Here is a 24,281-nt window from a genome sequence, read left to right on the forward strand (position 1 = left end):
ATAATTATTAAATACAAAGGTAAAAGAGTGGATAATATTTAAGGTATCAATAATCATCGTGGAGAAATTGAAATCCTAGAATTGATTCTCAAAATCAATTTTCTCTCACAAACTCTTCTCGATTTCTTAGTTTATTTTCTTTCTTTGACGATTCTCTTGACTTTGATTTGTTTAGATAGTCTATTTTATGATTCTGATTAGTACTCAATTTACAGTCCTATGAGATCGATCATTTATTATTTCACGACAACCGTACACTTGTAAATTTCTCACATCACTAGCCAATTCAATTCTTTTACACTCCAACATCAAACCCCCAGCTTGCACACTATAAAAAGCATTAATATATAAATGTAAATCTACCATAAAGTTAAACAAGCTCATTAATAGATCTTGTTGGATTATTGAAAATGGACACTCTGAACAAACTACCGATGACCTACATGAAGGAACGCATCCTTGGTCTCACAATGGATTGAGCTCCATCCACAAAGATGGTGGTGCCAGTCATGTATCGCGAGTCATCTCCCACCAAGTACATCACCGTGGAAGCAAGGTCATTCTTCGGATCGAGCCATCTCAACAGTGGCATTACATCTGCAGTAGACTTCTCGGCCTTGTCTTTCCCAACTGAACGAGGGTACTCATCGTCCAAGTGCAAACCGCGCGCAACAGCATTGACCCGGATATTGTATTTGCCAACCTCTAAGGCTGATAACTGTAGTGAGATAGATTTAGGAAAAGAAAAACAGAAATAGGAACGAAGACTTTCAGTTTATCCAATTCTTATGTTTGGAGCATATATCACATTTATCACTAGAATATTCAATAGTCATGCACTTGGTTGACAATACAAGCTTCATATGCATTGTACTCTAACAACCATACCCTTCAACACTTCCCAATCTCCTTCCAACCTCCTGTACTACTTTCTAACCTCTTACTACTACAAAGTTATAAAACCATGAGCTGAGTTCATTGCTTGTTTCCATATCAGTTAGTCACGTCGAAGTCATCAAAGGGATAACATTGGTTGCTTCACTTTAACTGATTGCACAACATGAATCATTAAAAGTATTTTGTACAAATTCTCTTGTTCTTATGCCTTATAAAGGACATAAACAAACATGTGTGATACATTGAACAAGATTATAAGTCATAATTCGTATAAGTTGAGATGAGTGTTATGATGAAAACAATTTCATGTTTTTCATGGTAAATACTCAGTTTCAAAGTTGTTCATCTTGATAAATGTTGCACTTTGAGAAGAATGTGGAGCTAAAATATACTTACTCGAACCAATTGTTGCACTGCAGCCAAGCTTGAGCCATAGGCAGCAGCACCTGGATACAAGCCTCTTTCTGCCCCGAGGATCTGGGATATGAAAACAATAGATCCACCTGCTTTCTGATCCCGCATCAGCTTTGCGACTGCTTTTTGTAGAAACCATGGTGCCATAAAATTAATTACGACCGTCTTTTTAAATTCCTGTTCAGTCACATGTAGATATTCTTGCATTTTCCCTGTTCAAAGAGGAAGAATGCATATTTAGCTACAAAAAAGCTCATCTAGTGATCAACCAAAAACAAACCAAACAATAGCTGAAAGTACCCAAAAGAATGAACTTGAGTGGCATCAAGACATCAATTAAAGATAAGAATATTTGTGTAGGGTTCTAAAATAGGATTTCAGCAAACATTTTTTTATTTCATTTGGCTAAAAGAATTTAATGGGTAGATTTGGTTAAAGATTGTGTTGATTTCACAAAGTAAAGATCTGATATAGTTACACCTTAGTTTTTTCTCACACAATAAGTTCCTAGGTTAGCTAAGAAAAGTTATATTAGGTGACTGAGTTACTATTGCCTTCCACTTAAGCTTTTGGGGTAGTGGTTGGGCGCCTTATGAGAGAACTTGCCCATTCTGGCCCAAAATAATTCAATCCAAGCAAAAGAGTAGGCCACTCATCTATGCTTATACACACTCTTAATTAACTCACAACTCGACATGTAAGACTTACGTATATTGCTGCCTAAAATTGGTGTAGAGGACATATGCAAGTGTAGTATTCAACAGTTTGTTCAATTTTCCTCTTTCATTGTTGTTCAGTTCATAGATCTATGTAGGAATGTGACTAAGATTGATAAATTTACCTACAACCTACACTACTAAATTCATCAAAGTAAGCAAGATGAGGATTTTCAAACATCAAGAAAACAAAAAAAATTACAATTTACCAAAGGATGCACTCAAGTTTCTTGAGTGCCCAAAGGGCGTGCCACATTTTGGATTTTATCAAAGGTTGCCTATGTTTGACCCATTTCAGATCTGATACTGCCCAAGCCATTAGCGGACCGACTAGTTAACTTGAAGTGACTTTAGTTGACTAGACACGGCTAAACATATAAAAGAATTTGATAGATATAGAGAGCTGAAAATCAAGAAAAATGAATATGGACAAACTGAGGGGAACCTCAGGAGTGCAAGGGTGCCAATCTAAAACGAATCCTAGTTTTTTAGTGTCATCTAACATTTTTATGTTTTTAGCAAAGAGTGTTTGATAACCCTATAGGGTTTATAATATATAAAATGAGAATAACAAATAGACTCGAGAGAACCCAAGAGTGCAATAATACTCATTTGCCATGGGCTCGAGACCTCTTGTGCCATCAAACACTTTTGACCAAAAGTTTAACAACCCAATATAATTCAAAATCTAGAAAAATGAAAATAAACAAACTTAGGGGAACTCCAAGAGTGCAAAAATGCCCAGGTTGTCTCTTTGAGATGATGAAGAGTCTTGGGTACAGATTTCCTTATACTCATATCTCTTATGGATTAAATGATTTTTTATGTGCAGTGAATTACAACTAAGTTATCATTTTCTCCAGATAAAACAATGATTAGTTCTCTATCTTCAATGCTCAAGCCAAGATGACTTTTGGAGCATTTTCTATGATAGAATGCATTTCAACTACACGCTCTATTTTAGGTTTTCCAAGAAAAAAGTTATATCCTAAAGTTTCATTCCAATAAACTTACACACTTACAATTGACTTGAATTTTAAAATCATAAAATTGGTTTAAAACTTACTTAAAACTTATGGTAGAAACAAGACACTTATAATAGTTTCTCACACATCAGAAATTTCATGGTATAAAAAGAGTGAAAAGGAACATGATATAAAAAGATTCACAATTGTTTTCCATCAATACAAGAGCATTTACTTACCTTCATAGGAATAACAGTTGACAAAGGCATCCAGCTTTCCCAAAATCTTCCACGCAGTACCCACTGCCTTATCAAAGTTATCCTCATGATCTTCGTCTACATTTAAACCAACCACTTTGACATAAGTGGGTTCATTTAAGGATATCATTATATCCTCTGCCATTGTTTGCAATTGACTCTCATTACCCAGCAAAACCAAGCTATTGTCACAGAGCAACAAGTAGGATCAGAAGACATTATTAAGCAGCAAAGTTAGGACTTGAGAAAAATAATCAAGTAGACTTTCTTTACAAAGACTCACCACAAAAAAATTGTCATTTAGCGACGGACTTAGAGACGGAATTATCGTTCCATCTCTAATATAGAGATGGAATTATACTTCCGCCTCTAATTAGAGGCGGAACTATATTTCCATCTCTATTTTGGCCTTTTAGAATTAAAAAATAAATTAATCAGTAAAGGTTAGCGACGGAAATAAATTATCCGTCTCTAAATAGAGATGGACATTTTAATTCCGTCTCTAACTAGAGATGGAATATTTATTCCGTCGCTAATTAGAGACAGAATTAAACGTCCATCGCTAATTAGACATGTGGCCAACAGGATGAGAACTCCGCGATATGACCTAAATCGTGATATTAGCGAATAGTTCCGTCGCTAAGAAGAGACGGAACTATTACTTCTGTAGCTAATTAGAGACGGACCTCTTAGTTCTGTTGCTAATATTGCGATTTAGGGCATATCGTGCCTCCGTCTTCCTCTCCACCGCTCGTGTTTGTGAAACCCTTTAGCGACCGTATCCTCCAGCATGCTCTCTTTAGTGACCTTCCCATCTCCGACATCCGTCTCCTTCGGCGTCCTCTCCTCCGGTGACCTTCCCACCTATCGGCATGATTTCTCTTTTCCTCTTCGATCTCCATTTTACCAATTAAACCCTAATGGCGGCAATCTTGGTCGGCTGCAACCTCGTGGCCACGACTTGCTTGGCCCCGAGCTCATGGCGGCGACCTCCGCCGGCCTGAACCTTTGGCGGCCCTAACCTTAGCTGGCCCCAGGCTTGGCCGACCCCAAGGTTGCGGCAGGGAGCTTGGGTGGCCCTGAGCCGTGTCAGTGACTCTGGCCGGCCTTGAGATCATGGCAACGTGCTTGGGCCAACTCAGGACTCTCTGCCGCTTCATCTTGGCCAGCGCTGCCACTGGATTGGCCGACCCTCTTGGCCACCCTTAGCTGACGACCAAGAATTTGTCGTTTCTAGGTTGTAGAATTATATTCTGGTTGATTTTAATCTAGTTTATCAAGTTGTAAAATTTTAATCTAGTATCATTGCTTTGAAAGGACAACTTCTTAATTGTATACCCAATTTTTTGTATTCATGGTATGGTTTGTGAATACATTGAATCATGTGTGTAGTACCTCTATTGTATTAATTGCATACTTACTAAATAATCAATCTTATGTTTATTAGGATATAATGTACATGAACAAAGATTAGATGTACAATAGATTGGAAAATGAATTTATCCGAAATGAATATTTTGCTAGAGTTGAGAAGTTTGTGAACTTTGCAAAGAGTCATCTAGAATGTATGGATGGTGCCACGTTACGATGTCCGTGTAATCATTCCAAATGTAGAAAGAAAACTTTTCGTGATGAGGATACTGTAAAAGTACATCTTTGTAAAAAAGGATTTCTTCCAAATTACTACAACTGGTATTGTCATGGAGAGCCTTATTTGTCTCACCATATTGGAACTTCGGTTGCTTCTTCATCTGGCACAACTCCTTTAGGGGAATCATTATTTAATGGGAATGCAATGCAATCAATGATTTATGACGCTATGAATGTTATTGATCATTCAAATATAGATGAAAAATCAACAATTGAAGTTCAGCAAATGTATGACATGTTAGCTAGTGAAAGAGAAGTGTGGGAAGGGATTCCGTCTGGTTATTCCCAATTATTAACTAGTGCAAGGTTATTGAATATTAAGGAAGAGCATCATTTTTCAGAAAGATGTTATAATAACATATATCAATTGATGTCTGAGTTACTTCCAGCTAATAATATAATGCCTTATAGTTTCTACAATACAAAAAAATTGGTGAGAGGTTTAGGTTTGTCTGTAGAGAAGATTGATTGTCGCATTAACAATTGTATGATATTTGGGAAAGAATACAGTGAATTGATTGAATGTAGAATTTGTACTCATCCTTGTTATAAGCATAGTAGTCGCATATAAGAGAAGAAAAAGAAAAAGAGTGCATGGAAAATTATGTATTATTTGTCGTTAATTGCTAGACTCCAACGCTTGTACGTATCTACTGCAACAGTAAACTACATGAGATGACATCATGAGCATGTGTACAAAGAAGGTACAATGTGCCATCCTTGTGACTCCCCTGCATGGAAACATCTTGATACAACATTTTCCTCATTTGCAATGGAACCACGAAATGTGAGACTGAGACTTCTGGCAAATGGATTTCAACCATTTGGTCAGTCGGGATAGCAATATTAATCTTGGCAAATTATATTAACACCTTACAACTTACCGCCATGGATGTGTATGAAAAATGAATTCATGTTCCTTACTGTGCTTATTCCAGGGTCAACTAATCCGAAAGAGAAGATAGATATTTTCTTGCAATCTCTGATTGTCGAGTTGAATGAATTATGGAATGTAGGGTCAGTAACTTATGATGTTGTAAGCAAAACTAATTTTAGATTACATGCTACATTATTATGCACAATTAGTGATTTTCCAGCATACTCAATATTGTCGGGATGGAGCACGGTTGGTAAATTAACATGCCCACACTGTATAACAGAGTATGATGTATTTTCATTACCCTACAATGGGAAGGTATCTTGGTTTGATAATCATCATAAATTTTTATTAGTTGGTCATCCTTTCAGGCGAAATAAAAAAATGTCATTAAGAATGTTATAGTCAAAAAACTTCCTCTAACAATCAAGTCAGGTGAAGAAATCCTTGACCAAATAGACAGCTATGATTTTCTACTAATATCTGAGACTAATTCTGATAAGATAAATAAATACATCGTTAGACAGTGCAAGTGTGGTTGAAAGAAAAGGAGTATTTTTTTTAGAGCTGTCATACGTTGAGAAAAATTTCTTTGATAATATTTTTATGATGAATGTGCATGGAAGAACTAAAACACTACAAAATCATGTGAGGAATTAAAAGAACAGAGTTGCATCAGGATGAAACAACCAATAAATTCCCAAAGCCTTGTTATACATTGGACAAAAATTGTAAGCAAGCTTTATATAATTGGTTTAAAGAAATCATGGCTCGATGCGTGGATATGAACAGGCTAAAGATGTTTGGAATGAAGAGTCATGAGACTCATGACTGTCATGTATTCATACAAAGACTTATTCCAGTAGTTTTTCATGACTTATTTCCTCAAAATGTTTGGCAAGCACTCATAGAATTGAGTTTATATTTTATAGATTTGACAGCGAGATGTATTATGATGGATGATATGCTTCGACTAAACATTCCTATCATACTATATAAGCTAGAGCACATTTTTCCACCCAGTTATTTTGATTCAATGGAACATCTACCATTATATTTAGCATACGAGGCACAAATAGCTAGTCCTGCAGTACAGATGGATGTATCCATTCAAACGATTTTTAAGGAAATTAAAGAATAATATTCATAACAAAGCAAGAGTTGAGGGGTCAATCTATAATACTTATCTGGTTAAAGAAACATCCTCTTTCTGCTCCTATTATTTTGTTGATAATGTGAAAACCAGACATCGCAAGTGTCATAGAAATTCTGATGATACTCAGCCAATAGATCAATCTATGCTTTCTATTTTCAAGTTTCCTAGCAAGCCAATGAGAGCATTTGTTTCTAGATGGTTAACTCAACAAGAATACCATGCTGTACGGACATACATATTCTTAAACTATGATGAAATCAAACCCTACATAAAGTAAGTTGACTTCTTTAATCAAGCATTTATCCAATTTAAGTTGTTTTTCGAAAATCCCAATTTTTTTAAAATTACCTTATTTTTTAGTTTGTATGAACAACAACTACAAGTACAAAATCCATCAATTCATGTAAGTGAGATAGCTGAAAAGTTAAAGACGGAATTTGCATTATGGTTTCAAATCTATGTAAGTTAGAGGATAATTTTAATTTCTTACATTCATATTAAATTATCAGAGGCTTATTTTATATCATAACTATTGTTATAGGTGTTCGATCGGAGAATATCTAATGTGCAAGATTCCAGGATAATCAATCTTGCATTTGGACCTCTTCGTAAGATAATAGTGTACTCTGGCTACTATGTTAATGGCTTTAAATTTCACGTGACACAACGAGATTCACGCACACTAACTTTCAATTCGGTTGTTTGTGTGAAAGGATCTATCAACAATAATAATTATGAGTTTGATTATTATGGGAGATTTGAAGAAATCATAGATGTTGAATATCATGCCTTACCCATCAAAAGATATGTGTTATTTAAATGTTCTTGGTATGATCCGACTCCAAAAACAGGTACCAGAATACATCCAAACTATAAGTTAGTTGAGGTAAATGCAAACAAAAGCTTCAACAAGTATGAACCTTTCATTTTCACGGTACAAGCAGGGCAGATTTTCTATCTTGAATATCCCACGAAGAGGAGAGGACCTAGTGAATGGTTAGCAGTTTGTCGAACAAAGTCTCGCTCTACCATAGAAATGTCGAACTCTATCGCAACCCAAAACCATGATGTATTTTAAAATGATGGAGATACATACAGTAGATTCTCATATTCAATCAACATCTCAATTACTTGTAGATGTTAATATACCTTATGAGGAGATAGATGATGGAGAGATGTTCAACAGTGAGAAGCTTATTGAACTAACAGAGTCTAGTGAGAAGGACCTACAAAATGTTAATGTTAATGATTAAAATTCTTATATCTCACTAGTTATACTCTATTATTCATTAATGTTAAGGTAAATTTCTATTTTAGATCTAAATATTCCTGGTTATATCACCAGTCTTACTCTATTAGTTATTATTATTTTTATGATTAAAACTAGTGTGCATGCGTATGTGTTATAATGTAATTGTGCAGATATAGACATGTCTGACGCTGGTGGTGAGATTGTTCTGCAGATTATCGGAGGTTGGTAAACATTGGTGTTATTAGTAATATTCACTGCATCTATTTTTTTAAATATTTCTAATATTTTTATTAGTTAAATGCAGTTTTACCCCAAATGGTCATAGAGTAGCTGCCTACATCACATCCAAATTTAAAGAGCGACTTAGCCTTGTTGGTACTACATGGAAGCGGGTAGACCAGGAAATGAAGCAATTTTATTACGATGAATTTTTCGTAAGTAATTTTAATTATAATGATTTTTTATGTTTTTTATAATAATTTGTGAACAAATTATAGCAGAAAAGATATACTCGGGAGATAGGGCATGAGACGGAATTTTATGACACCTGGAACGCAACTTGTGCCAAACTCTACAAAGACATGCTATACAAATAGGGCTGTAAATGAACCAAGCGTTCGTGAACAAGCTTGGTATTCGGATTGGTAAGAGCTTGTTTATGTTCGTTCAATATACACAAAATTAATTAAACAAACAAACTTGAACAGCTCGTTAAACTAAACAAACAAGCTTGAACGCATATGTGTTCAGCTCGTTAACATTCGTAAATAACGTTCGTGAGCAATGTTCACAAACTATATTCATTAACAAAACTCTTTTCAATATGCTAAATAAATAATAAAATAAAATAAAATAAATAAATAAGTTTAAATTATCAAGCTTAATGACCAATCAAACAACTAAAAGTTTCAAACAATCAAACAAGCTTGAATTGAGAGCTTGATAACATCTAAACGAACTAAGCTCGAACCAAGCTCAAGCCAAGTTTCAAACAAGCTTAAGCTCGTAAAAAATAAACCAAGTCAAGCATGAACAATCATTTCAAAAGCTTAGTTCATTTTCAGCTCAGCTCGGTTACCTTATCAAACAAGCTTGAATACCCCAAAGCTCGGCTTGGCTTGTTTCGTTTACAGCTCTATATACAAAGCAAGACAAAAAGGAATAAAACAATCATATGCACCTGAGAACATTTGGGATGTATGGCGAGCCATCTGGGCTGTAGACAGATGGCAGGAAAATGTAATGATAGCTCGGGCCAATAGAAAGAGTAAGCTGGCTAGCCCTAGTACCGGAGCGACAAAGCATATCGTTGGATCCCGATCGATCGTCGAGCATGCCTTAGATTTGGTGAGTTTACAATTAATAAATTCTATAAGAATTTTATACTTAGATTATAAATGAATTCTAATACCAGGGAAATATTTACATTCTTTAATAATCAGGAACAAGAGCTACAGCGACCTCCTATTTGTTGGGAGATATTTACCAAGACATACAAGTCAAAAGATGACACATTTATAGATAGTCGATGTCGGCACTAGACGTCAGAATATACACTTGAATATATTTAAATATTAAAAATGATTACCTATCATTTTAATAAATATCTAATAAATTTTTTTAATGTAAATAGGAACAAAATGCTGCTAGGGTTGCATAGACGTCTAAACCCAGTTTAGAGGGAGGTGAGGAGCAGACTTTATCCACTGACTAGATAAATGAAATTTATTATGATGTGGTCGGTGGAAGGAAAAAGACCTCCACCCTTTATGGTCTTAGCCCCAGGTGAGAGTCGTATATGATTTGGAGATGGCTCCTAGGGCCAAAGGTTGTCCCAGCACATCATCTAGCGCATCCGGATCATCTGCTAGAGTAGATGCATTAGAGCAAGAAAACACATATTTGAAAACCCGACTCTCGAGCTAGGAGAGAGAATTTCAAGTAGAGCGGCAAGCCCGAATGGATCTTGCGCAAATTGGGCGAGATATGTAGGCCTTCTTGGCTCAGATGAGTGCAACGCCGCATCGTGTTGCCTCTCAGGAGACTCAGGACCCTAATAACCCTCAGGACCCCGATAACCCCCCTATCAGTAGATTGCCATAGGTGTCTTGACGTTTGTTATTTTTTTTTTTTTGCTCCCTAATGAAACCATCTCTAACGCAGCATTATATCTTTTTAGGAACTTTGATATCTATTTTATACAACACCATCATATATCCAAACTAACATTCAGGTATGTATAATAATATCATATTATTAAATTTAATATGTTATTCATAATTGTGTATTAGTTATTTCTTTGTTTTATTAATAATCTATCATATTAAAATTTCTGCAGGATTGATTATTACTCGTTAGTTTTGGATTAGATTTTCTTTGCTAGGAGGTATTGTATTGTGTTTTTAAATGTTCAGATGGTGTAGTGCTTTACATTAAGATGTTGTTGGTGATGTTTGGATATTTACTTTTGTTGTTTGTTTGGATATTTAGTTTTAGTTTTCTGCTTAGATTATTGTTATTAGAGATGTAGTATTATGCTTATGGTTGGATATTTATATTCAGATGTTATTTTATTGTGTTTGTTTAATTGTGAATATATTATACTGTTTGAAAACCATCGTATGTGATGGGTTATATTGATATGAAATGTAAACAGGGATGAATGTAGAAACAGATTGTGTCTGTTGAAAGTTCCTACAATTAGCTACGGAATATTAATATTCCGTCACTACTTTGTTCCAGAATTTACCCAAAAGCACGCTATTTTGCGACGGTATTTATTTTTTCATCACTATCTAAAGACGGAATTTAAATTTCTGTCGCTACTTTTGTCTCATAAATTACTTGAATCACAATATCTTGCGACGAAATAGAAAATTCCATCACTAATCTAGCAAACACATAATTTGTAAACAAAATACATTGCGACTAAATATTTAAAAAAACATCTCTAGTTAGCAACGGGTTATTAAGGTTCCGTCGCTAAAACCAAACTAACACCGTTAACATATATAGCGACGGTTATAATATTCTGTCCCTAAGAGATGGTATTTATGTTCCGTCTCTAATTAGAGACACAATTTAAAATTCCGTCTCTAAATATAATCAGCGACAAAAACCGTAGCTATACTAATAATCTGTCAATATTCAGTTGCTAATCTAGTTTTGTGACAAAAAATTCCTGTCTCTAATGTTATATTTTTTTGTAGTGGCTGTTGGAGGTCATTTGTCCTTTGGGTAAAGCACACCACGCAACATGAAATCCCAAAAATTATAGAAACCGGTGGAGTGAGCTTTAAATCAATGATAAATGATCCAAAACACCAGCAACATTCTCGGGGTTGGAAATACGCAAAACCAAGATAAAACACCAGAATAACTACGTTCCGACCCCTCCAAAATCCTTTCTTTTTCTTCAACTACAGCTTTCGGAAACCCCTTTGTTCAATTCCAAGCTGGCGAAGTTTCCCCATTCGGCCTGATGTAACTTCTCCAAGCAGTCCATCAGGCATCGACAAAATGTACCACGAACCCTAAGGTCCCTGATGCACAGGTCCCAACGGCGTACACGAAAAATCGAAGCGAGTGCCGATCGAAGAAGCAGAGAAGAAATGCGTACCTGCAGCCGGATTTGGCCAAGTGATAGGCGACGCCCATGGAGATGTCGTCTCCGTTGGAGGCCAAGAGCACCCGCTTCCCGGAACCCTCCATCCGATCCCGAATCGCAAAGAAGCGAGGAAGGAGGAGCCGGAGAATGATTCGGTAGGGCTGCAGAGCTGCTACCTTTTATAGTGCGTGATGGTTGGTTACACCACAGCTGCTGACGGCGTCATTCTTTGTTTTTATTCTTGTCATGATCTGGACGTATCATCGCACGTGCGGTTGCTTCCTCTCTTATTATTCTACATAAATATTCCCATGCGGAGCACGGATTTTATTTAAAATATCATATAATAGAATTTGGCAAAATTTATTCAACCGGATAATTAAATTTTCATAATACTTATTCAACTTTCATATTTATTAAAACACAGTTATCCATTGGGCACTAAACTTTCTTATCCATTCATGATAAAATATCTTAAAGTTATATCAATTTTAAAAATTCATAGTTTTTTATATTTAAGCTATGAAATTTACGATGACATAAAGAGTACAATAAATTTGATTTTAGGTATTTCTTAGGTGTTTAACATCATCAACGAGTTTCAAAATTATTTTAAACTAAGATTATTGCACTTTGTGAAGTCTTTTGATTTATAATTATGCTTTCATATCTAGATTCCATGAATTAAATTGAGAGCTATGAACTTTTGAAATCTTCATGATCTCAAGATAATTTAACATAAAGTATTGAAATACTTAAGCTTGTCATATTTACTTGCCAATACTATCAAAGAGTTTCTATAATTTTCTTGACTTATACCATGTTAAAATTTTAAAATTCTAGATACCGTAAAGTCATTAAGGAGTTTTGGCTTTAGGAAACTCATAATCACTTCAAACTAGTATTATTACACTCCTAAAAGCCTCTTAAGTGTAATCATGTTCTCTATGGTTTCAATTGAGAGTTGTGAGATTTTAAAATATCAAAATCTTAAGATGATTTTATACAAGCTCATTAAAGTGCATAAGGTTGTCAGACTTACTCATCAATACAACCAAAGGGTTCCTATGACTCTCTTAGTTCTGACTATGTCAAAATTTTGAAATTCTATATACTATAAGATCATAGTGAGTTTTTAACCAAAACTCACTTATAACCTTAGACACCCAAAAATTTCTTCAACCCAAGTTTATTGTACTCCTTGAATCCTCTTGAATGTAACCACACTCTCATACTTGAATTCTAATATTTAGTGGTGTGGGATTTTAAAATCTTTTCAATCTTGAAATAATTTGACACAAGCTCATTAGAGGATGTGTTATATTCATCATTAATACCACCGATGAATTCTTAACTCCCTTGGTTCAAACATACCAAAATTTTAAAATCTCGAACACCGCTAATGGTTAAGTCAACTTACGATCTTAGGCTTCTCAAAATCTCTTTAAACCAAAATCAATGCACTCCAAGGAGTCTCCTTATTATAACTATGTCCTTATAATCTAGAGTGGGTGTTGTATGATTTTGAATTCTTCACAACTTTGAGATGTTTTGGCACAATCTTATTAGAAGACCTAGGCATGTCATACTTACCAACAATATTGATGCATTTATAGAATTCCCCTAAGTTTAGACTATATCTAGATTTAGAAATTATACATAGTATAGATCCATCAACTAATTTTGATCAAAAGTCGCTCATTGCACCCTTGAATCCTCTTAAGTATAACTATACTCTCAAACCTAAATTCTATAGCCTAAATTGAGAGTAATGATATTTTAAAATCTTCACCATCTTGAGTCATTCAACTCATGCATTAGGATCAGTCAATTGTTGATCCAAATTTGTGATAATCCAACATAAAATTTTTTTAGTCAATTGCCGCGGTCGATTGAAGTTCACAAATAGAGCATAAAAAAAACAAAAAACGATGGAGTAATCAATTGGATATATAACAACCATCTGATGAATGAAAAATAATTCACTACATATAAAGAAGGGGTTTAATAAAAATTGGGCAAAAATCAAAAAGTCCATTTTTTCCAAATTGTCAAAGGTCGTTTTACTTTATTTTTTTTTATCAAAAGGGTACCACATTTAACCAGTTCACCTTGTAAAATAATACAACTATCCTCCACTATAATATTCCGATTATTATCTTTCACTTATATTTTTAACCTAAATCTTAAATCTAGGGTGCATTGTAGTGGTTATGAAAATATAACTATTACAACTACGATTTCATAGCTACTAAGATATGTAAATAGAGTTTAATCAACATTGTCAATTAAAATTGATTATATAGATCAAAGTAAGATTTTTCTATATATTTTCTATCCAAATAAACACACTATCGGTAAAATTCTCAAAAATACAATGAACATAATCAAACATATAGAGAAGTAGAGTGATAAAAAGAAAAAAAAATAGAAAGTAGAATAACTCATCATTTTGTAGCTGCTACACATGTCAGCTATGATTTCAAAGCTACTACAACAATGCCGAACTGGTTTAAAATTTAAATGGGAGATAATAATATTTAAAAATATTAAATAGTATTAGAGGGTAATTGGATAATTACACATGGATGAATAATGAAATAGAAGTATTTTTGATTAAAAAAAAATTAAAATGGGACTCCCATGTTTTGAAAAAAAAATAGGAGACCAGATCTCCTGGTCCACAAAAAAGTGGATAAGGGGATGGTCCACTCCCAACTGCAACCGGATCGTAATTGCAATCCGGCCGTAATTAGTTGCGATCCTTTCATAAATTCATCGTCCTTATTAAATTATAGCTTAGGTCGGAGCGGACGGCCGAAGGACGCCCTCTACTCAGCACTCGACAATCTAGACACTTGCCCACTTCTGGCGGCCTCCGACCGCCCGCTCTGGCCCAAAAATATCTTATTTTTTCAAAATAAGTGCTTCATTTAATAAAATAATAATAATAAAAGTCAAAAGAAAATAAAATTTATTTATCTTAAAAATATCTTTATTTTAATATTGTAGCCTATTATTGTTAGGACCAAAAGTAGCTAGAGGGGGGGGGGGGGGGGGAATAGCTCGTCGCGTTCGCTCGGTGCTCGGCGTTGCTTGTTCCTTCAAAGATGTGCAGCGGAAAATACAGAAACAAACACACAACGCTAACACGGTTAGTTTTACTTGGTATCCACCTCACAAGAGGTGACTAATCCAAGGATCCACACCAACACACACACCCTCCACTAAATAAAACTCTCCTTTATGGTAACTACCAAGGGCGGAGAAGCCCTACAAGACTCAATACAAGAAGAGAGGGAAAGGATACAAGAAATACAAGCTTACAAGCTTACAATGAGTACAAAACCCTAACCCTAGCTTCTCTTCTTGGCTTTGATCCGCCTCTTGACTTGGAGAGCTTCCAAGATCCTTCAAGAACTGGCGATCTGAGCTTTGTGAGCGCTGTGGAGAAGTTGGCGAGAGCTCTGGAGTGAATCGGAGAAGAGATACCGCAGCCATCGAACGCCTGCAGCTATAAACGATGCCAACGGTCGGATCCCGATCGATTCGAATGTTCCCAATCGATCGGGGAGGCTTTGGATCGATCCACGGATCGATCCGTGCCTCGTGCTCGAAAGCGCTGGATCGATCCACGGATCGATCCGGCGCTTATCCGAAGCAGCGCGTCCCAATCGATCCATCGATCGATTGGGACCTCGATCGATCCACGGATCGATCCGAGGCTCTGATTGGACTGGCCGGATCGATCCATCGATCGATCGAGCTTTCGATCCATCGATCGATCCAGACTTGATTTTGTCCAAAACCAAGTCCCAAACCTCCCAAACCAACACCCGGTCAACCTCGACTGTTGGTATGTCATGCCTAGCATCTAGTCACCCTCGACTGCTAGGACTCCCTTACCAAGTGTCCGGTCAATCCTTTGACCCACTGGACTTTTCTCCTTATAGTATCCGGCCAATCCTTTGACCTACTTGGACTTTTCTTTCATGCCAAGTATCCAGTCAATCCTTTGACCTACTTGGACTTCCCAGCACCAGATGTCCGATCATCCTTGATCCATCTGGATTTTCCCTTGCTTGGCTTCACTCACCAGGACTTTCACCTAGCTTCACTCACTAGGGTTTTCCATCTGTCTAGCTTCACTCACTAGGACTTTCACCTGGCTTCACTCACCAGGATTTCCATCTGCCTAGCTTCACTCACTAGGACTTTCACCTGGCTTCACTCACCAGGATTTCCATCTGCCTAGCTTCACTCACTAGGACTTCCTTCTGCCTGGCTTCACTCACCAGGACTTTTCTTCTGCCTGGCTTCACTCACCAGGACTTTTCTTCTGCCTGGCTTCACTCACCAGGACTTTTCTTCTGCCTGGCTTCACTTACCAGGACTTCCATTCTGCCTGGCTTCACTTACCAGGACTTCCATTCTGCCTGGCTTCACTCACCAGGACTTTCATACTGCCTAGCTTCACTCACTAGGTCTTTCATTTTGCCTAACATCCCAGTTAGGACTTCCCAGTCAAGTATCCGGTCAACCTTGACCTACTTGACTCTTCTTCAATCAATATCTTATTGTCAAACATCTAAACCCAAACCAAGACTCGGCTTGGTTACCCAGGTCAACCTTGACCTGAGGGATATTGCACCAACAATTATTATTCTAACTTAATTAATTATATTAAATTAAACATGATTAAAATTATTTATGCTTAGTTAAATTCAATTTTGTGCCATAATAATATTGTAAAACTATTATATAATTGCTCCAATTCAATAGTTTTAAATTTATTTTGATTAAATTAAATGATCTTAATTAAATTCAAATAATTTAAATTAATTTAATAAAAATATTTTAATATAAGAGCATTTTTCACAATGATATTTTTAAGATAAAAAAATATATTAGAATATTATTTTATTTTTTAAATGCCTTTAAACTAAAATAAGATTGGTAAAGTGTGGTGTAATAATACTCAAAAGAGAAATAAAAGACCAGGATTCAAATTTTAAACTACTAAATTTATTCATATGAACGATTGGTAAAGTGTGTGTTATCGCATCAGCTATTTTTATGATAAAATATGGAAAAATTTACCTGCGCTCCAAATTATAATTTAAATTTTGCATCCCTGTATTTTAAAAAAAAAATCTCTCCTAATCAAATATAGGAGATCAATTTAACTAATTATTCTTTATATTTGTTAAATATAAAAATCTAAAAATAAATAATTTCTTTTAAATTTAGCACATTAAATTAAAATCTAATATACTCTTTTTCCACCTCAATTAAATAAAAATATATTAGATTTTTTTAAATGATGCTCAATTTAATAGAAAATATATTACATTCTCTTTAAATAGTATTGAATTTAAGATAAATTATACTAAATGTTAAAAAATCATAATCAATTTGATAAAAATTATACTCGATTATAATTTAAAGTATTAAATTTAAAAAAAATTATACTTATTTTTAAATTTTTTATATTTAAAATATACGAGGAGTAATTAGATAATAATATTTGTACGAAGAAATTGAAATAAACAAATTAATATAATTCATCTTAAATTTAATACTATTTAAAGAGAATGTAATATCTTTTAGTGTTATTTAAAAAAATTTAATATATTTTTATTTAATTGAGATGGAAAAAGAGTATATTAGATTTTAATTTAATCTGCTAAATTTTAAAAAAATTATATATATTTTTAGATTTTTATATTTAACAAATATAAAGAATAATTAGTTAAATTGATCTCCTATATTTGATTAGGAGTGATTTTTTTTTTAAATACAGGATGCAAAATTTAAATTATAATTTGAAGTGCAGGTAAATTTTTCCATATTTTATCATAAAATTTTTAACACACAGCATTCAATTTTCCTTTCCTTTTATCATAAATTCCCAACTTTTTTTTCTCTCTCTGCCCTCGCTTTCTCTTTCCAGATCCATTAACAAATCCGATCGCCTTCCCCCTTTCCACAGCCATGACAATGGCAGAATCGCCGAAGTCGATCGCGTCAGCAGCGCGCTCATCCTCCTCTTCCCTTCTTAAATGGGAGCGGAATCGAAGCAACTTGACGTACAAACCCGGCTGTTCATTGCGCTGCTCATCGATGTGACAGCATCAGAAAGGCAGAGATTTAGTGGGTGGGGAATTCATTGACGCCATTAATTCCTTCTCTCGACAAGTTGGAGAAGCTTGAAGGCCCTTCCGGTCCAAGTAAAGCCCTTCGTGTTGGCAGGCGGCAGCCATGAGGCGTTGCTTAGGGTTTGGCTCCAGGGCGAAGAGGTTCTTCCTTTCTTCTCCGGCCAAGGAGAGGCCTTTGACCTGGGACAATCCCGTGGGGCGATTCGATCTCGATGTCCCGGACTTTGGTACGGTCTCTTCTTAAGCCGATTTGTCGTTCCTCCTTTTTTTTTTTCTTCTCCATTTCTGATACTTGAAGGTAAATGTCAGATTTTGGGGGGATTTTGTGGCTTACTGCATTTGAATAGATCGTTTCCTTTATCGCGGTGGTGTAAATGTGGCAACAATGAAGAACTTGAGTTGTAGAGGAGTCATGGAGGAGTTTAGGGTTTACAGACAACTCTTTACATGCTACTCTTGCTTAAAACCAGCATTCTTAAGACCAAAGAGTTGCTCTTGGAGGATACATGGATATGGGTTGGGATCGATCGGGTGCGTGTTAGACTAGAAGGGAACAAATTCTTTGTTGGATGAATTCATCTATTAAATTGATCTTATTGGACAAGTTCTTTGTTGGCTTCCTTGGATAGGTTTTAAAGTGAGTTTGTTTGGCTTGTCGATAACTTTGGCTAGATAACTTCTCTTTTCTAGTTAAACTCTTTCTTTATTTGCTTGTGTTTGCAATTTTTATTTCCTTCTATTAGATTTTTACTGAACTGGTTCATCACAATTAGTTTGATTTCAATTTGAGGAGGCACTAGAAGTTGCAATATTGAACTTGTTAAGTCAGTCGGTAACTGCTCGCCGGTCATGTATTGAAATTGTTTGTGGAATTGTTAAGCAAGACATCTTTTAAAATATCGGCCTTGGCAACCTAAAGCGTTTCCTCTTTCTACTAATTATGGTTAACCTTGTCCAGTAAAGATTTAGGTCATTCAGTCAACAACTGAAGAATGGCAATGTTCATTATAGATATATCTCATTCAATTTGTATCTATCTAGTTTGGTAAACTGATACATCAAAAATTTCAGTTTGGAACAAGAAAATCGACTTAGCTAAGACAAGTTTAGTTACTGATCTTTCTAAGATGACAACTTTGCATCTTTTACCGTGTCCCCAACAACACTTCAATCTTCTCCCGAAACTAGTCATATTCATAGCACAGCATTCATCTTTTATTGTTACAAACATTCATGGTGGCAAATATAAAGTTCAAAATGTTTAACAACTTTTCGCAATTAACAAATTCGTATATATTCAGCAACAATTTCCAGGAGAAATGATCTCGAACGACTTTTTTTTTAGTGTGATTCATTCTTGTTTGACATCCATGCAGAAGACGGAGAACTATTCTTCGACTCGAAAGTATGGTTAGATTCTGACTGCGAAGATGATTTTTTCAGTGTCAATGGAGGTATTTGGCACTCCATGGGGGTTTTTTTTTCCTGATGCTTCAACATGTTGGGATCATTATCGATACCAATTATTTCATACCCCATTCAATTTGTTATGCAGACTCCACGCCGTCACGAGGAAATACTCCTGACCATCCGGCAAATCAGCAATCAAATCCTGTGCTAGATGATGCCATATTTATCGACAAGCACCTTGACACCAAGTCTGAGCCATCTCCGACGGGAAGAAAGAAACTAAGCGACCTTCTACAGGAAACATCTCGCGGAGAACGAGTAATTGATGCACCAACCGCTGCTGAAGCGAACACGGAGACCAATGGAATGACAGAAGTTGAGAAAGATAGATCAAGAGGATTGTCGAATGGAAATCAATACTTGTCGAGTAATTCTGCTGATGAAGCTGGTGTAACAACGCCTCGTAGAGATAAGAAGAAGAAAGGCAAAACATGGAAGGATGGTCATTGTTGCTTGCCGAGCTTGCAAGTTGAATGATTGTGATGATCCTAACCTCGACATAACTATTACAAAATTGGGCAAATACTCTTACTGATCTTTGCTAGCTATCGTACCAAAATATCCTTTTCCGAAAAGTGAAATGAATTTTGAATGAATCTGATTCTCTTCCCTCTTCTATTCACCTGCCGAAGTAAACAAACATTATTTATAGCTCTCCCTTCCCTTCCTTTCTCTTATCTCTTGTATCCAAGCTATGCGGTCTTTTGTGCTATCCTACGAAAGAGAAAACAAAAATACACGTGGTTTTTGACCACACTTCTCATCCTTTTCCTTCCATTTTCTCTCCTTCCAAGTAAACACAACACACATTCATATTTTTAAAAAAAAAATATGAATCAAAATCTCAACATTGTAAATTAGTAAATATTAGGAAGCATTTTAAAATTTACCACCGAAACAAAACCCCGTTCAAAGAAATTTAAAATTATTTTTAAAAAAAAAAGAAAAAGAAAAAAAAGGGAAAATCAAATATTTCGAGGCCTCATGATCGTAGGATACCTGGCGACGGCGTCCAAGATGTCGGTGTACGAGACCACACCCACCAAGGTGTCGTCCTCCGACTCCGCGTCGACCACCCAGACGTGCGTGGCTCTGTGCGACAGCATCTGAGCCATCACCGCCGCCAGCGAGCTCGTGTCCTTGCACCTCAGCGGCTTGCTCGCCCCCCAACGCATGCTCCTCGGCCTCCCCCCGGCGCCGCCGTTCGACGCATCCTCTGCCCGTGAACTGTCGCCGTCCTCCACGCCCATCCCGAACTGCCCCGCGGACAGGCACCTCAAGGCCCACGCGGCGGCCGGGCAGTCGCATTTCCAAAGCTTGTAGGCCGAGATGTCGCCGAGAATCCTGTGAGTGCCGTCGGGGTTCGTCTCCACCACTGCAATGGCGCAGGGGTCGTTCGGCATCTTGGCGAGGGCTCGCATGGCGGGGGAAGAGGCTTCGATGTGGGAGTAGTGCGGGGAGAAAGCTCCGAGGGAAGAGATGGAGGAGAGCGGAATGGGAGCGAGAGCGCCGAGGTGGCCGATCAGGAACCGTACGACGTCTTCGCGGGAGAGGCAGCAGAACCTGTCGTCGTGGTGCGAAGAAGACGAAGTGGAAGGTCGAGCGTTGTCGCTCGCTTTGGTGGCTATGGATTCTAGGCCGCTTGAGCTTTTGCGCACGAGCAAACATCTAACTCCTGTCTTCATCACCTCAAGAACATCGACTAACCTGGCAGATTGCGAGTATGTGAAGTAAATTGGGAGCATCAAGAACATCGATTGACTGCGAATTCACAAATAAATTCCATAGTTCTACGAGTAAGAAGATACGCCCAAATCCTACAACAAAATCGTGAAGAATCATGTTCTGCCGCAGGTACGAATTTGACATACCAAGAACACTTCAAGGATCCTGGAGATGTAGATAGGGTTCTTGGATCATTCACAGAGACGATTAAATTAGTGAGGAAAATTAAGGTTCTTGGAATTCGATGATTCGTGATCTTTTCTAATCGAAAAAGTGAGGAAAAAACAAGAGGGATTCCTCCATCAAAAAGCCGATCAAATGGATCGGGATCGACGACGAGTGAAAAACAATCAAAAGAGATAATAAATCTGACCTCACGCGGGGATCCACCTCCTTCAGGAGGCTGGGATTGGGCGTGACGACCTCCGAGACCGGCGTCCGCATGGCGCGGTCGTGATCGCCGCCGGTCCTAGCGAGGAAGGCGGCCACCTCCAGCGAGTTGATCATCCCCAAAAACCTATCGGAGCACGGGATCCCGGCTGCATCCTCGGCCGGAGAGCGCTTGCGCCAGACAGGGATCGTGGCCTCGGGGGACGCAGCGATGGCCCAGACGGCGGCCTCCAGCGTCTCCGCCTCCGAGAACTCCACGAGCTCCGGCTTCCCCAGCGTCAGATCGCCCGCTGCATGGTTGTGGAACACGAAGGCCATAAAAATGGCGCTGCCTCTCGCCGGAGGAGGAGGAGGAGGAGGCGATCGGAGTCGAGATGGGGAAAAAAGGAGGGGCTTTCGATTGGCCAAGTTTGTGATGGGGGCATGAAAATAGCAGATAAGAATTAACCGCTCTACCCACAATTTCACTCCATTTTCCGAACGTGGGATCCACCCTTCGTGCCGAAAGGGTGCTCTGGTACAGATGCCGGTGTGGAAACGGCATTCTCGGCGGACGGTTTCGGAGTTGATGATCGTGATGATCATCAATTCAGTTGAGAGTGGTTACCTTTCCCCGTGTGGTAGTTGTGTTACGACGTAGTTGCTGACTTAATTTAATTAAAATTATTATATATAAAATATTATTATAATAAATAATTTTTTAATTTTAATAAAAAATATTTAAATATAATCAAAATAAATTTAAAATTATATTGAAGTATCTAGTAGTTTTTATCAAATTGATAAAAAAAATATTTTTAATATAATAATTTTGATTAAATTAATAGTTGATAGCTCGAATTAGGATATTTTTTAAGATGAAATATATGATTGACATGATTAATAAGTGGGTCTGGTTTAGATCAATCTAAAATTATCCGATTATAATCCGTAAATTCGTTTATAAATATTTTTAGATCAAATTTAGATCAGAATTTGGTTAAAATAAGTATATTTTAATAAAATAAGTTTTTTCAGATCAGATTCATATTAATATTAAGATGAACATAGTTTATGAATAGATTATTTTGGTCGGATTCGAATCAAATATAAATAAACAAATCAGGTTGTTCAGATTGAATAATTTGATTAAAATATTAATTAAATTTAGTTCAGATTTTAATGTTTCAATTACCAATCTGCCCATCTAAATCTGTCACTTTAAATCTGATCCAAATTATCATCCCTATATTTATATATGAGAGTGCTATTTTGCGTTTTTTTTAATGCTCCAAAATAATTAAGTTTAGACATTTGAATTATATATAAAAAAAACATGTAAGCCCTACCGTTCTACAAGGTTTTCTGAATTATGACATGAAATTGCAGAGGTTGTCATTCCTCTTGGGATCAGATTCTCAGGTGTTAAGGATTTCATTATTTGCTCTCTTGACTCCGATGTCCATCTCGAAAGTTCTTGCCTTATCAAACTCACTAAAGATCCCCGGGGCTACTGAAAAAACAACAGTGAGGTTTGTTATCCCAGCACTACTCGGTGCTTGGATGTAGAAGGAGAGTTGTTTGCGGATCGATCTGGTCGTTCCACACACATCCATTGGATGACATTAACATAATTGATGAACTAAACCACATAACTATATTGAATTACGCCCGATCTCGGAATGATGCAGCTCTCTTAATTGGTACCTTACGTTAATGTTGGTCCACATTAGGTCAATTCAAAAGACATGAATAGTCTTGAAATCAAAGTTAGAATTTTCTCTTACTTAAACTTAGCAAGGATACAAGTTAATTAAACATAAACAATTAACATTAAAAAGAATTAACAACTTAGGGAAATGAGTAAGGGATACTGGAGTTTACTTAGAGCATCCACATAAGTTTCTCTATCACTATATCTAAAATTTAGGATAAATAATTCACTTTATTAAATTTAGACAATCAATTTTCACTATACATTACGTCAATTATCCTAAAATTTTCATTATCCTTAATTTTTTATTATTTTATTCTTTTTTTTTTATTATTATTATATTTATGCAATAAGTGGAATGGGAGAGATTGAAAAAATGATTGGAAGGAGAGATTAAAAAAATATTATTTTATTTTTAGGGTAGAGGTTTCATTCCCTAAATTTAGGGAATCACTATTCATCAAATCTAAATTTAGGGAATAAATAAGGTAGTTGATGCAAAGATTTTTTAGCTATCTTATCCAAAATTTAGGGTAAAATCTTTGGATAGGGTAGTCGATGTGGATGCTCTTAGTTACAATCAGAGAGGTTTTAATCCAAGGGAGTTGAAAGCGTATTAAAATTCTCTTTCATTGAAGGTAGAGATACCTCTTATACTCTTTGATAGTTTAGAAAATAACTAGGAAGTTAATACAAAAATTGTTATTGAATTCTTATCTCCAGGGGTCTTTTTATAGCCCCTTGAAAAATCTATCCGTTGCTCAGAAGTGTCTTCAAGATGGTCTAAGACGCATTCAATAAGATAAGTTTTATCCGTCGAAGATAAAACTTTATCTTCAGCTAACTGCTTGAAAGCGCCTTCTATAAGGGTGCCTTCCATAGGTTATGGAAGACACCTTCCACAAGGTAGATCAGCCTTCAATTGGTCTTCTTCTTGTGGCGCCTCCACAGGTGTATTCTTCCGCAGCTTCTCGTCTTTTGGATGCACCGAGTCTGTTGACTCAATTTCCGTGTCATCCTTCTCGTCCGCGGCGTCTTTCACTCTACTTCTTGT

General features: G+C 36.4%; 3 protein-coding genes across 3 annotated transcripts; 1 reads left to right on the plus strand and 2 right to left on the minus strand.

Annotated features, from left to right (window-relative positions):
• Positions 1-208: 208 nt before the first annotated feature.
• On the minus strand, positions 209-11,964 carry LOC122043031 (3-oxoacyl-[acyl-carrier-protein] reductase FabG-like). Its single transcript, XM_042603473.1, has 4 exons — positions 11,804-11,964; positions 3,232-3,431; positions 1,294-1,523; positions 209-718 (listed from the first exon to the last, which is right to left on the minus strand). The coding sequence occupies exons 1-4, from the start codon at positions 11,893-11,895 to the stop codon at positions 440-442; spliced, it is 801 nt and encodes a 266-aa protein (XP_042459407.1). The 5' UTR covers positions 11,896-11,964; the 3' UTR covers positions 209-439.
• A 5,723-nt stretch (positions 11,965-17,687) lies between these two features.
• LOC122043033 (uncharacterized protein At3g27210-like) lies at positions 17,688-20,015 on the plus strand. The gene is made up of 3 exons (XM_042603475.1): positions 17,688-18,176; positions 19,326-19,403; positions 19,505-20,015. Exons 1-3 carry the CDS (start codon positions 18,053-18,055, stop codon positions 19,894-19,896), a joined length of 594 nt encoding a protein of 197 aa, XP_042459409.1. The 5' UTR covers positions 17,688-18,052; the 3' UTR covers positions 19,897-20,015.
• Positions 20,016-20,251: 236 nt separating this feature from the next.
• Positions 20,252-22,122, minus strand: LOC122043032 (CBS domain-containing protein CBSX6-like). The gene is made up of 2 exons (XM_042603474.1): positions 21,518-22,122; positions 20,252-21,126 (listed from the first exon to the last, which is right to left on the minus strand). The coding sequence occupies exons 1-2, from the start codon at positions 22,117-22,119 to the stop codon at positions 20,385-20,387; spliced, it is 1,344 nt and encodes a 447-aa protein (XP_042459408.1). The 5' UTR covers positions 22,120-22,122; the 3' UTR covers positions 20,252-20,384.
• Positions 22,123-24,281: the final 2,159 nt, after the last annotated feature.

This window comes from Zingiber officinale, chromosome 2A, assembly GCF_018446385.1.
Source record: "Zingiber officinale cultivar Zhangliang chromosome 2A, Zo_v1.1, whole genome shotgun sequence".
Lineage (NCBI taxonomy): Eukaryota > Viridiplantae > Streptophyta > Magnoliopsida > Zingiberales > Zingiberaceae > Zingiber > Zingiber officinale.

Coding starts and splice junctions, on each gene's coding strand:
- LOC122043031 (XM_042603473.1), bottom strand. CDS start 11,895: ATGGAGGGTTCCGGGAAGCGGGTGCTCTTGGCCTCCAACGGAGACGAC. Junction 3,432..11,803: donor TTGGCCAAATCCGGCTGCAG/GTACGCATTTCT, acceptor CTGTGACAATAG/CTTGGTTTTGCTGGGTAATG. Junction 1,524..3,231: donor CAACTGTTATTCCTATGAAG/GTAAGTAAATGC, acceptor CTCTTTGAACAG/GGAAAATGCAAGAATATCTA.
- LOC122043033 (XM_042603475.1), top strand. CDS start 18,053: ATGAGGCGTTGCTTAGGGTTTGGCTCCAGGGCGAAGAGGTTCTTCCTT. Junction 18,177..19,325: donor TCTCGATGTCCCGGACTTTG/GTACGGTCTCTT, acceptor ACATCCATGCAG/AAGACGGAGAACTATTCTTC. Junction 19,404..19,504: donor TTTTTTCAGTGTCAATGGAG/GTATTTGGCACT, acceptor TTTGTTATGCAG/ACTCCACGCCGTCACGAGGA.
- LOC122043032 (XM_042603474.1), bottom strand. CDS start 22,119: ATGATCATCACGATCATCAACTCCGAAACCGTCCGCCGAGAATGCCGT. Junction 21,127..21,517: donor GAGGTGGATCCCCGCGTGAG/GTCAGATTTATT, acceptor GCAATCTGCCAG/GTTAGTCGATGTTCTTGAGG.